The following is a 14,715-nucleotide window of genomic DNA, read 5'->3' as shown; positions in this document are numbered from 1 at the left end:
GGCTGTCTATTGTTTTTCATATACCCTACATAATCTATGCTGTTTTGCAGGACTTTTATTTCAAAACTTCCCAGCCTAAATAAAAAACATCAATTTAGTTACCGAGGGGAAAATTTAAAAGCAGTGTCAATTGCATTTTACATTTCACTCCATCCCCTCTTAAATTTCAAATGACACCCTGTATTATGATACTTAAAGGTTTGTTCCAACAAGGAATTCAGAACACGTTACAAACTAATACTGAACTTTCTTTGACGCATGAGCCATTTATGTGCATTCTCAGAACTAATTCAGGATTTTATGTTGTTTGAATGTTTCTTGAATTGAGGGGTTTGTCGGAAAAAGGGCGTATACATCAATATGGCAAATTGAGATACATGCAATCTAAGATCTTAAAACGCACCTGAATAAAATGTTATACACGCATGCAACCCTGTCCACAATTCCAAGTCACACAGAGTTTGTGTGCACTCGATGTGGGTCTCTGGCATTTTGTCAGCCCACGCGAGTTGTGTGGATATAAAGGGAAAAGTTGAGACAGTGTCGGGTGGAGTTCCTGGGTAGCTCAGTTGGGAGAGCACTGGTACGTTCAACCAGAGGTCCCGGGATCGATACCCGGCCCCGGAACAATTTTTCCCTTGAAATTATTCAAATCTGCTTTACAGGGAGCTTCACCTGAAAGACTAGATTTGCATAATATATACGTCACTGTGTACGTTAACAGAAAACCACAATTCCAAGTCACACAGAGTTTGTGTGCACTCGATGTGGGTCTCTGGCATTTCGTCAGCCCACGCGAGTTGTGTGGATATAAAGGGAAAAGTTGAGACGGTGTCGGGTGGAGTTCCCAGGTAGCTCAGTTGGGAGAATGCTGGTACGTTCAACCAGAGGTCCTGGGATCGATACCCGGCCCCGGAACAATTTTTCCCTTGAAATTAATCATTAATGTAATTGAAGACCTTCCCAGACTAAGGATGTAACCAACAAAACTGTAATTTAAGTTTCAGGGAAAAGAAAATAATTTCAGGGACATATTTCATTAGGCTATATTTACTATCACAACCATTTGGCTAAACTAGGATGCAAGTTTATTCAGCCATTAAACGCAATAATTTATTGATACTATTATCATAATATCCTTAACTTTTTGTTTAATTTGGTGGTCTTTTTATTCTTTTCCTAATTTAATTTAACATAGCTGGAAAGAACTTATCAGAATTTCAGTGAAGAGCTACACCAGGTTTCGAGAAACATATTTTGAAGATGCACGATGCATGGGGAGACACTGATCAAGCATCACCTGTAATAAGTAATAACGGGTATATATACTTGTCATTGGTGTCGACTTTTATTTTAAGTATGGTGAGAAGAGGGAGGGGGCAAGAACTCTGCACAAAAATTACAGAAAACTACATTGTCCAATTCTTAATATAATACCCATGGAAATTGCTTAACCTAGATGGTTGAAAACTACGATACTCATGTCCTACCTCTTCCCTTTCACTGCTTTGTTCATCCTTAAAGCAATGATGAACATGGGCTATTAGTTTTACTGCCATTACAACCTAATTTCATTTATCATTCTTGTCCCGTTCATTGCAGTGCTATTTTGGGCAGTTTAATTAATCACATGGTGCCGCATTAATGTAACTAATTTTTCATGCCCAAGGCTTATTTGGAGGTTTCGTAACAAGCTGTTTTTTATGGTGATGGATTGTTAGCCCTTTGCCCAACCCCCAAGCTGGAGGACCACCCCTCATCGGCTGTCCGCAACTGCTTATTCAATATATTCACAGCTGCCCTTCATATCTGGAGGCTGGTATTCCCAAGAAACTAGTTCGATTAATTAAAATGTGTCTCAGTGAAACGTACAGCAGAGTTCGTATAGGTCAATTTCTGTCAGATGCATTTTCAATTCACTGTGGGCTAAAGCAAGGAGATGCACTATCACCTTTAATTTTTAACTTTGCTCTAGAGTATGCCATTAGGAAAGTCCAGGATAACAGAGAGGGTTTGGAATTGAACGGGTTACATCAGCTGCTTGCCTGTGCGGATGATGTGAATATATTAAGAGAAAATCCACAAACGATTAGGGAAAACACGGAAATTCTTGTTGAAGCAAGTAAAGAAATAGGTTTGGAAGTAAATCCTGAAAAGACAAAGTATATGATTATGTCTCGTGACGAGAATATTGTACGAAATGGAAATATAAAAATTGGAAATTTATCTTCCGAAGAGGTGGAGAAGTTCAAATATCTTGGACCAGCAGCAACAAATATAAATGATACTCGGGAGGAAATTAAACGCAGAATAAATATGGGAAATGCCTGTTATTATTCGGTTGAGAAGCTTTTATCATTCAGTCTGCTGTCAAAAAATCTGAAAGTTAGAATTTATAAAACAGTTATATTACCGGTTGTTCTTTATGGTTGTGAAACTTGGACTCTCACTTTGAGAGATGAACATAGGTTAAGGGTGTTTGAGAATAAGGTTCTCAGGAAAATATTTGGGAACTACACGCATTGTATTCTTCACCTGACATAATTAGGAACATTAAATCCAGACATTTGAGATGGGCAGGGCATGTAGCACGTATGGGCGAATCCATAAATGCATATAGAGTGTTAGTTGGGAGGCCAGAGGGAAGAAGACCTCTAGGGAGGCCGAGACGTAGATGGGAAGATAATATTAAAATGGATTTAAGGGAGGTGGGATATGATGATAGAGACTGGATTAATCTTGCTCAGGATAGGGACTGATGACGGACTTATGTGAGGGCGGCAATGAACCTCCAGGTTCCTTAAAAGCCAGTAAGTAAGTAATTTTTCATGCCCTTTCCTTTGTTTTTTTTATTATTCATTACTTATGTTTACATACGTATATATTTTTTGAGGGTATGGTGAGTCTGTGAGGGCTACCCTCAATGGGGGGCAGTTTGTAAATAAATAATAAATATTTATCCATTATTTATTAATGATTGTTAGTAGTTATATCACAATCATTCCATTTATTGTGGGTCCCTATCACCACGACATGGCACGTCCTCAGGTTGCGGATAGAGGAGACGGCCTCCAGATATGGAGGGTAGCTGCGAATAAGTGAATAAGCAGTCGTGGACAGCTGATAAGGGGTAATCCTCCAGCTTGGTTGGGTGAAGGGCTAACACCCATTACCGTGTGTGTTTAGAGACTATTGATAGAATAGCTGCTTTGGAGTCTGACAATGTAACTGCATTCTTTGTAAGTATATCATAATCATTGATCACTTAACAAGCACACACCCGCGACAACAATCATCACCATCCTCAGAGCCTAGGCGTGAAGCACTGAAACAGCTGTAAGCTGCACAAATCTTACATAATTAACACGAGTAAGTCCACTAGTTAATCAATTAATTATATTCAAGTGTTAAAAGTTGTTGTTGTTTTTTAATGCCAGGCGTTTGACAATAAAGTCATTTGACCTCTTGCACTCCAGTATTTTTCAAAGATATTATCATGACCAGCCACTGAAACACAGATTTTGAGGTGTTCCGAATCCATTTCTTGGTTTGAGTTGCACAATGGACAGTTAGGGGACTGATATATTCCAATTCTATGCAGGTGTTTGGCCAAACAATCATGGCCTGTTGCCAATCTAAATGCAACTACAGACGATTTTCGTGTTAATCGGGAATTAACTGTGGATTTTGATGCAGAGAGTTCCATTTTTTCCCTTGGGATTGTGTTATCTAATTTTGTTTGTTGAAGTCTAAGTATGTAGATTTAATAAATCTTTTCACAGAGTAATACGAAGATTTAGTAACAGGTCTGTAAGTAGCAGTGCTGCCCTTCTTTGCTAAAGCATCCACATTCTCATTTCCCAGGATTCCACAATGGGATGGTATCCATTGGAACACAATTCTTTTATTGAGTGATATTAGTTGAGAGAGCATTTTAGTTATTTCTGCTGTTTGAGATGAAGGTGTGTGTTTAGAGACTATTGATAGAATAGCTGCTTTGGAGTCTCACAATATAACTGCATTTTTAAATTTACTGATGTGGCATAGAAGATTCCTGAGATTTTCACTTAAAAGTAGTGTACGCAAGATTCAAAATGGATTAAAATTTGGATCATAGACAAAGATATGGAGTCATAGCTGCATCATTTGTGGCGGGAATTCACTGATCTGAAATACAGGAGGGAAGAAAGAAAGGGGGTATTGTGAGTTGTGTCACTAATATATGAAGAGTCCAGGGGAAAAAAAAAACGTTTAGTCCAAATTTAGTAATTTTTATATTTTAATTGAATCTGACAGTTAAAGTTGAGATCTTTAAGATCCGCTAACCATACAGTGGAAAAACTCGCTTGGTTCCAAATTATAAGTATATTAAGGGAAGGCTCACACTGGAAGAAACTGTTGATTCTACAAGTCTGTAAACGCTCTCCTGAAAAATTTGCAAAATGTGACTAAACGTGTTTTTCCCTGGACCCTTCATATACATTGCGGCAGCTGACTATGGATATGAAATAACCATTTTGGATAATGTCCTAATTCATCATTTAAAGAAATTAATCACTTTTTTTTTCTAACATGAGGAATCTGTGATGGAATTATTTGGAAGGGCGAGGCTTCTTTACTGATTTTATTGGGAGAGGGATAACCCTGGCAATATTAAGTTGAGGGAACAGAAAGTGCCTTGCCCCTCCCCTAAGTCAGTGTCTATGGTATTTGTAATAAATTTAAAACCAAGTTACTCGTACAATATACCAGCAGATGACTTTTAAAAAGGAATCTATCAATATGCAAGAGATGTCAGATACTGGTATTTATGGAGTGTTTTGCTTACAGTTATTCAGTTCTATGGCATGTAAAAGAAGAACTATGTGTCAAGAATAATGGATATGCTTTTATCTCTTAAAAAAAAAAAAAAAGTAAAAAAAAAAGCACTTGGTAGATAATATTGAGTATAGACTTGAGTGCTATTTTTTTAAATTTAATCCTAGTTTAGATTTTTCCACATCTTTCAACGTAAATACAATGTAGGCATTCCAGCAGAATAAAAACAATGAATAAACAAGACAAATGCATTACGTAAATGTTACACTTTCCAAATATCTCTTTATCTTGTTTAGCCTTGATTGATAAGGCAATCAATTGACAATGACAATAGCGGACACTACAGAGATATGACATCTGATAATAAGGCAAATAATATGTTACAGGAGCTGAATGTTTCTACAGTCTGATCATGGCGCGGACGTTGTTACTGACAGCTGCAATACTCATACTGACAGCTTATGCAGATACTACACTTATACGAGATTCTTCAACACTAGATGGAACTTGGACAGTTCGAAATGCAAATGGGAGTATAGAAGCTGATGCTGTAGTTCCTGGAGGAATTTACACTGATTTGCGGACAGCTGGCATACTCTCACAAGACATCTATTATCGCTTCAATGACATTGAATATCGCTGGGTCAGCAGGGATGATTGGACTTACTCCACTAACTTTCAAGTTGCGCCAGAGTTAATTCAGAAACAACAAATCTTCTTGGTGTTTCACGGAGTTGACACTGTTGCTTCTGTCTACCTCAATGACGAACATATTGGCGACTGTGATAACATGTTTGTTCGCTACTCATTTCCCATCAAGTCAGTTATCCAAAGTGGTGAAAACCATCTTGAGGTGAGATTTCAATCAGCTATAACTGCAGCTCAAGCCAGATCTGAAGAACAAGCCAAAAACTACGTTGTGCCACCAGATTGTGTTCCGAAAGAATACAGAGGGGAGTGTCATGCTAACTTCCTTCGGAAGATGCAGGCATCGTTTTCGTGGGATTGGGGACCTGCCTTTCCTTCTGCAGGGCTCTGGAAGAGTGTGGTGTTGGAAGCTTTTGACACAGCTGTGATTCGGGATGTGACAACAAATATACAACAAATGGAAGATCATTGGCTCATAGACGTTAATGTATTTCTGGAATCTGGAGAGGAAGTTTCAGAAGTGAGTGGTAAATTCGAAGTCATTCTTCAACTTGACACACAACCTATGACTGTTACAAAAGAGGCAACATTAACACCAGATCAAAGTGGGGACCTCAAAGCAACTGTCCAAATAGAGGTTCCAAAGGAAGAAGTTGAATTGTGGTGGCCTAATGAGTTTGGTGCTCAGAAACTTTATAATTTGTCTGTCACATTTCAGGACAGTTCTGAACAGGAGGTAAGTCAAACCTCGTTGAAAGTGGGTTTCAGGACAATTGAACTAGTACAGGATCCTGTGGAAGAGGGGACTGGCCTCACCTTTTATGTTAAAGTAAATGATGTGCCAATATTTTCAAAAGGGTCCAATTGGATACCATCACATGTTCTTCCTGAAAAATCAGCTGATCCAGTAACAATCCATCACCTTCTGTCATCAAGCAAAAAGGCCCACATGAATATGCTGCGTGTGTGGGGTGGTGGGTTATACGAATCAGATCTCTTCTATCAACTGGCAGATGAGATGGGAATATTAATCTGGCAAGACTTCATGTTTGCATGTGCTCTATATCCCACAAATGAAGAATTCCTCCAGTCCGTTACAACTGAAGTGAAGCAGCAAGTTCGAAGACTTCAACATCACCCAAGTCTTGCAATATGGGCAGGCAATAATGAAAATGAAGGCGCTCTCAGGGACAACTGGTATGGTACTAGTGGCAGTAATTACAGTATATACAAAGCAGATTACATCAAACTTTATGTAGATACGATACGTACTGCAGTGCAGGCAGAAGACGATCGTCCCTTCGTTGTGTCCAGTCCATCAAATGGATTAGAAACTGAAAAGGAGGGCTACATAGCTGATAATCCTGGCAGTTCGCTATATGGAGACATACACTATTACAACTATTTAGGCATTGGATGGCAACCTTCCACCTATCCAAAGACACGTTTTGCATCAGAATATGGTTTCCAGTCTCTTCCATCATTCAAAACCTTGTCAGCAGTGTCAGAACCTTCAGACTGGAGTTTGGCATCAGACTTCTCTGACCACAGACAACACCATCCTGGAGGAAATTCTGAGATGCAGATAGAAATGCTACAAAGTCTCCCAGTTCCAGCAGACATAACCAGTCCAGAAGAATATCAGACCTTCATATATTTCAGCCAGATTTATCAAGCCATGGCCATCAAAACTGAAACTGAGAATTACAGACGATGGAGAAGCACACTGCTGTCAGATGGACAGGGACTAACAATGGGTGCCCTATACTGGCAACTGAATGACATCTGGCAGGCACCATCTTGGGCTTCTATAGAATTAGGGGGGAAATGGAAAATACTACATTATTTCGCATGCAATTTCTTTGCGCCGGTTCTTGTGTCTCCCTTTGTGACAGATAGTGGAAACTTAGAAGTGCATCTTATATCAGATCTCTTGCAGGATATGGAGACATTGCTCACGATTTCTGTGTACAAATGGGACAGTCTAACTCCTGTATACGAAGTCTCTTCTAACCACACACTACGTAGTGCATCTGCTGGTAAAGAAGTTGATTTATATCTTAGTGATTTTCTGCATACTGCCGGATGTGAGGATGATGTATTACAGAGTTGTTTCCTATACTTCACACTGAGTGCACAAGATGGACAAGTAATTAGTCCAAATAATTTTGTGTTTCCGTCATCTCTCGGAAACCTTGTTAATTTTAAAAGAGCAAATATTGTTGTAGATACTGTGACACCTGGAGCAGAGGCTAATGAATTTGAGGTAGATATAAAGACAGATGGAGTGGCATTATTTGTGTTGCTAGAAACAGACAATATTGAGGGTCACTTCTCAGACAATGGTTTCATAATGGTTACGCCTACTCGAAGAATACAGTTCAATGCAAAACAAAGTATCAGTAGTGATCAGTTGAAGCAAGCTATTACAATTGTTTCACTTGCTGATTTTCAGTGAAAAATACATATGTAAAATAATGTTTGGTTTTTTATAGTATGCGACACTGACACTTCCAATTTGAATTTGCTAAGTTCTCCGATGCGGGAATCTGTGACAGGTTAAGTTATGTTATGTTGGGTTAGTTTAGGCTTTTCGTATGTCTTTTATAAATGAATCGGTAACAGGTTAGTTTAGATTTTTGGTATGTGTTGCATAAACGAATCTGTGACAGGTTAGATTAAGTTAGTTTAGTTTTTTATATTTCTTACATACTTATATTAAGTGAAGTGAAATTTGCATTTCACATAATATTTTCAAGTGTTCTACCTCTTTATTTCACATGTTAAATAACCACGTTTAGATTATCTACACCGATCAATTCTTCCTAATTTTTACCTATTTTCTAATATATTTTCAAGTCAAATGACGTCCTGTACGAATTCTTCACATTCCAAACCACCTTCCCTCCGAAAATTAGACAGTTTCCCACTTTTTTTCTAAAAAAACCCTTCAATGCCGCATGTTATAGAAAGCTCTAATGTTTCTTGCATTTTTAAATCAGAGGTATTATTTCATGTAAGAGAATTAAAAAATGAATATCAATATATGTTTCATAAATTCTTACTGTTTATCATTTTATTTACTTTACATAATCTGTTTCCAGTAACACGCTATATATTACAAAATAATTCTTTCAAGAGAGAGAGAGAGAGAGAGAGAGAGAGAGAGAGAGAGAGGAGTGTGAGTGTGTGTGTGTGCGCGTGCGTGTTGATTATATATATAGAGGATAATTATAAAAGAAAGGTTATTAGAATGCGAAAACAGAGACACTCTTTAACACGTTTGAATTACTGTATTACTAGCAATTTAAAAAGTCCAATTTACACCTCTTCTAAACAATACACAATTGCTTCCTCTTTCATTTACTTGGGTTGGATAAAAAGTAATGGCAACAGTTAGATATTTCTGACATGGCTTCATTCACAGAGGTACAACATTTACGTACCTTCTATATAGTCACCCCCCTTATTTATTACCTTTTGCCAAATGTTTGGAAGGCGTCGTACACCATCAGCGCGTCCATCTTTGTTGATGTTCCGTATTGACCGCCCTATAGCATGGATAAGTTCATCTCTGGTATTGTACCGGGTCCCTCGCAGTGGTTCTTTCACTTTGGTGAAAAGATCGTAATCGCATGGATCATATCGGGTGAGAACAGAGGATGTTCCAAGATCTCCCATTGCCAGCGACGCAAGAGGTCCTTGACAGCAGCAGCGGTATGACTCTTTGCATTATCATGAAGAATGATGGGGTTCTGTACCCCCAAGTGTCGTCGTTTTCTCCTGAGGGCTGGACGAAGGTGGTGCTGCAGGAACTTGGCATCCTGGCAGAGGTGTGAGATCTTGTTTTCCTTCTGCTTGAGATCTTGCTCGTTCATTGGGTCCTGACTATTGCATAATGTGCATCCTGGTGAGTTGAGGATATTGGTTTGGTGCAAATGTTCTGCTAAGCATTTATGACCTGTTGCCAAACGGAATAATGTGACTGCTTTTTTTCGTGGTTTCTTTCTGTTAAGTTTGAATTCTTCATGGATATTTTCCCATTTTTCCCCTTTTATGTTTTCCTTTGTAATTTTTTCATATTTTTGTTTCACTCTCTTTTTCATGATATTTTTAGCTCATATTTGCTGAATTTTGTAATTGATTTTAGTCCCTCTTTTTGCCAAGAAATTTGCTTTATCATTGCCATGAAGCCCTACATGAGAAGGTATACACTGAACAGTTATTATTTTACTCAATTTTGATAATTGATGTGCTACTGTTCCGATTTTTTTGATTTTGTTGAATGGGGTGTTTTGCTGGATATGATGACTTTTATTACAGCTTTGGAATCTATCAGTACAACAGCTTTTCTAAATTTCTTGGGTCAGGCGATCAATTGTGTAATAGCAGTTAAAATTGCAAGTAATTATCCTTCAAAGGCAGTTTTATTTCTTTCAACTGGTATAACAATTCACTGTAAACTTCAGCTCCAGCTTCCTCATTTTTATTCATTAGAGATCCATCTGTATATATATATATATATTACATAACTCCAAATAATTATTGACATTAACGCAAAAGGAAAAGCTTGGAGTTTGCAGTTTGCATGCTTCTACATTCACAATTTCGTTCACCTTAAATCGTCAGTTTACAAGCAAAACACATTAAGTCAAAAATATTACTTCTGAGAAGAAGGCATATGAATGTTTTTGACAAAACTGAATACTCAAAATATTATTTTTAGTAAAGGTACGGTCACACATCGCTACTTTTGCAGCGCAACTTTTGTACTGCAGCTGCAAAAGTTGCGTGTCGTGTTCACACGTAAGCCAAAAGTAGCATGCTGCACGCTACGTTTTGTGCTGCGCAACCCGAGTGCTGCAAAAGTTGCAACTGGAGGTTGCGAGTCTGTTCACACACAAGGCGCTACTTTTGCAGCCGCAGTCATGCTGCAGGTTTCCATCTCCGTGTTGACTTCTCAATATACATTTTGTGGTTATGTTCGCATTATTAAGAAACTCATGCGAAAGCTTCCTTATTTATTATTTGCTTTTCTGTCATATCTAGTATTCAGAAATTGACATTATTTTTACTATAAAGCTTTTAAAAACGCATATTCACGTAATCAATGTTGGCAACCCTCCTGTTTGGAACTACACTACGGAAAATTTTAAAAATGAATTATATCGTCAGCAATTATGCTCAGACTGTGTTGTGTATTTAATAACTGTTACAAATAATATATTTTCATCACATTTAACATTAAAATATATCCAAACAATAAAAGTATCATTGGCACATTTGGGTGGTAACACTGGTCGCACCTGCAGCAAAAGTTTCAACAAAACTGATATCAAAAATGCTGTGGCTGCAACCCCGAGAACCCTGTTCACACGTCGCTACTTTTAAGCTGCGTGCAGCATGGAAAAGTAGCGGGCAGCAGATTCGGCAGCCGCTACTTTTCAGGTTGCACGTTCTTCACATGTAGCAGTACAAGAGTTGCGCAGTTTTTTTTACTGCAGCACTGCAAAAGTAGCGAATTGTGACCATACCTTAAGTTGTTTCTTTTTATATGAATTTCATTTTCCAATTCTAAGTTTATACACATATGTTATGTACATTATACACGCATTTTTCCCAGAAGTTACATTTTTGACTTAATGTGTTTTGCTTGTAAACTGACGAAATGTTAATGTTCACGAAAATCACTGTCACATTAAATAAGCTGACCACAAACTTCAGTGTTCATGTCGCATTTGCGTTTACCTTTGTGAATGGCCCTTAATGAATGCTCTATGCCCGTGCTCCAAGAGGAGGAAGTTGGCTAGTTGGAAATCACTGCTGTAGACTATCACCAGCATTCAGAACATGAATGAACAATAAACCGTGAAGTGAAGGAGGAGTTATGATGGGGCTCACTTACCTTGCAAGGACAGATCCAGAAAATCTCGGATGTACTGCTGAACTGCATTACGCAGGTCTGGGTACGTGTTGAACTGTGGAGGAGCGCTGTTCATGTCAGACAATGACGTGGCGAACACGGTGAAGTACTCTGCGAAATGAGCTGCAGTGGGAATCACCAAATTCCAATGGAAGAAGTGCATCACCATGAACTCTAAGGAAATGAAGTCTGTTGCTGGGTACTGATTCCCTACTCGTGTATTCAGCTCCGATATCTTTGGCACATTTGCATCTCGCTCTTCCGTCTTTGCTGGAAAAAGAATTGGAGTTCACATTAGACATTTTTACTTGCTTATTAGAAAGTACTGAAATGGTGCAAAGAAATGATTTTGAGATCTTAATGGAAACGCTGTAGAGCTTTAATTACCGTAATTAATTCGATAATAATTGAATCATTTAGACCAGGGGTGCTCAACCTTATGAATACTGCAGGCCAATTTAAAAAAAAAATGTTCTTTTGGAGGGCCGTAAATATCCTATAATAATAAATAATTTACAAAAAGTCTTACTAATTATGATTACTGTAATTTATAGTAATTAATAATACAGATCTGTTCAAATATTTTTTTAAATTTTGAGTTTCAAACTTTAGTATCAGGCCGCAGCAAACATAGTGATGGGCCACATGAGGCCCATGGGCAGCGGGTTGTGCACCACTGATTCAGACCTATGTTGTAGTGATATTTCCAAAGTTAACATACATCTGTAAACATCTTTATTTACTACTACAACAACCTTTACTATAATACCACAGTCTAGTATATACAGTCATGAAGCTGAATACGTAATAAATATGCATCCATAGATAGTTGCTAACCACTAGGATCGCTAATATCGCCTCATTACAGACAATGCGAAATAGTACCGGCATAGTCTATTGTTCCTAATACCCTCACAACTCAAGCTTCGTAACTGTATATAGTAGACTGTGATAATACTGTCGTAACTCCCAAAATTTGAATTCCCGAGTTACAGGCATCAACTAAAATTTAATACTGTAATCTGTTGTGATTAGTTGCAGGAAATGAAACCTAAAGTCGAATTTTTCATTTTTTGTGGTTTCAAAAAGAGGATGACATACTGAGCATTAAAAAAAAAAAAATTCATGGTTCTAGGTGCTATAGTTTTTAATATATTACTTATTGAATGTTGATATTACATTATGTAGCTACTTTTCGAGAAAAATGCAATTAAAGTTTTCGCTTGTTTTCTTAGCAACTATAAGAAAGATTTAGTTATTTAAGAAGCACTATGTAAATCTACGTCCTAGTTTAGTATGTAAAAAAAAGCCTACAAATAGTGCAAGATGTCAAAACATAGAAATGCAGTTTTTACACCGCAAATTAGTTATTTTGTTCTCCTGTAAAATTTCCTTTTACAACTTAAAGTCCCTTTTCACGCAATAGGTCACAATTATATTCATAACAATATTTCGGATATTTTGTTTATAGGCCCTATTCATACTTTAAGAGTAAATTAATTCCTAATATGTAATCAAAATTAGTAATACATGGTGTGTCTAAAAAGTTTGGTGAATGGTGTCATATCTGAACGGCAACTTGGCGCATGTGCTTGCGCATGCGCATGGTTCTTCAGAGACTTGGGGAGAATTGATACACAGCATGCAATGCATGTGACTGGCAGTGTAAACAGACTGCGACCAGTTGAACGTAGTCAGTGTGAGAGGAAGTGTCACAGCGCAATGGAGCAACGTGTAAACATCAAATTCTGCTACAAATTGGGGAAGACTGCAACGAAGACACATGGAATGTTGGTGCAGGTGTACGGGAGGGAAGCCATGAGCAGAAAATGTGTTTACGAATGGTTTAAACGCTTCTGTGAAGGGAAGGAAACAATTGAGGATGAGCCACGTTCAGGTCGGCCATTGACAAGCAGAACCCCAGAAATGATCGAGAAAGTGCGACAAATGCTGGCACAAGATCGGCGACTGACTCTAAGATTGATTGCGAAGGAATTGGACATTAGCAAGGACACGGTGCACATCATCGTCCGCGATGATTTGGGTAAGCGGAAGATCTGCTCCCGATCTGTGCCGCACAAACTCACAGACGAGCAGAAAGCAAAACGGATGGAAACTTCTGGTGATTTTATTTCCATGTGTGACCAGGATCCATTGCTTCTGAAAACCATCGTCACGGGAGATGAGACCTGGTGCTACCAGTTCGATCTGGAATCAAATCGGCAATCGATGTCATGATGTTCACCGACTTCCCTGTGACCAAAAAAAAGCCGTCTGCAAAACTCCAAGGTGAAAACACTGTTGATCGCCTTCTTCGACAACAACAGCATCATCCACAAGGAATTTGTTCCTGCAGGTCAAACCATTAATGCTGCATTTTACCAGTCCGTTTTGAACCGATTGCTACAGCGTATCCGGCGGGTTCGGCCAGAGTTGCACAGGACTGGAAAATGGATGCTGCTCCATGACAATGCCCCTGCACACTGTGCGAACCGTGTACGCCAATTCCTGGCTCAGAAGATAGTAACTGTTCTTGAACACCCTGGATTTTTGCAGACGGCTTTTTTTTTGGTCACGGGGAAGTCGGTGAACACCATAACATCGATTGCCGATTTGATTCCAGATCGAACTGGTAGCACCAGGTCTCATCTCCCGTGACGATGGTTTTCAGAAGCAATGGGTCCTGGTCACACATGGAAATGAAATCACCAGAAGTTTCCATCCGTTTTGCTTTCTGCTCGTCTGTGAGTTTGTGCGGCACAGATCGGGAGCAGATCTTCAGCTTACCCAAATCATCGCGGAAGATGGTGTGCACAGTGTCCTTGCTAATGTCTAATTCCTCCGCAATCATTCTTAGAGTCAGTCGCCGATCTTGTGCCAGCAATTGTCGCACTTTCTCGATCATTTCTGGGGTTCTGCTTGTCGATGGCCGACCTGAACATGGCTCATCCTCAATTGTTTCCTTCCCTTCACGGAAGCGTTTAAACCATTCGTAAACACATTTTCTGCTCACGGCTTCCCTCCCGTACACCTGCACCAACATTTCATGTGTCTTCGTTGCAGTCTTCCCCAATTTGTAGCAGAACTTGATGTTTACACGTTGATCCATTGCACTGTGACAATTCCTCTCACACTGACTACGTTCAACTGGTCGCAGTCTGTTTACACTGTCAGTCACATGCATTGCATGCTGTGTATCGATTCTCCCCAAGTCTCTGAAGAACTATGCGCATGCGCCAAGTTGCCGTTCAGATATGACACCATTCACCGAACTTTTTAGACACACCACGTATATCTAACAGTGTCGTTAACATATCACAAAACCA

The 14,715-nt window shown here is 38.9% G+C and overlaps 2 protein-coding genes across 5 annotated transcripts in view; one reads left to right on the top strand and one right to left on the bottom strand.

Annotated features, from left to right (window-relative positions):
* LOC138692576 (cyclin-J-like) overlaps nucleotides 1–14,715 on the bottom strand; it is a 36,542-nt gene that overhangs the window by 11,609 nt on the left and 10,218 nt on the right. For all 4 annotated transcript variants that reach the window (XM_069815596.1, XM_069815573.1, XM_069815588.1 and 1 more), the window contains exon 4: nucleotides 11,372–11,659. In XM_069815596.1, the coding sequence (XP_069671697.1) occupies nucleotides 11,372–11,659 (288 nt within the window). The remainder of the gene's footprint in view (nucleotides 1–11,371; nucleotides 11,660–14,715) is intronic.
* Nucleotides 5,216–8,530, top strand: LOC138692517 (beta-mannosidase-like). The gene has a single exon (XM_069815494.1). It carries the CDS (start codon nucleotides 5,231–5,233, stop codon nucleotides 7,922–7,924), a length of 2,694 nt encoding a protein of 897 aa, XP_069671595.1. The 5' UTR covers nucleotides 5,216–5,230; the 3' UTR covers nucleotides 7,925–8,530.

This window comes from Periplaneta americana, chromosome 2 (genome assembly GCF_040183065.1).
Source record: "Periplaneta americana isolate PAMFEO1 chromosome 2, P.americana_PAMFEO1_priV1, whole genome shotgun sequence".
NCBI lineage: Eukaryota > Metazoa > Arthropoda > Insecta > Blattodea > Blattidae > Periplaneta > Periplaneta americana.
The sequence above is the reverse complement of the archived record's forward strand: the minus strand, read 5'-3'. Positions and strand labels throughout refer to the sequence as shown.

What these genes read in the sequence shown, in the direction of transcription:
- LOC138692517 (XM_069815494.1), top strand. Translation starts at nt 5,231, where the DNA reads ATGGCGCGGACGTTGTTACTGACAGCTGCAATACTCATACTGACAGCT.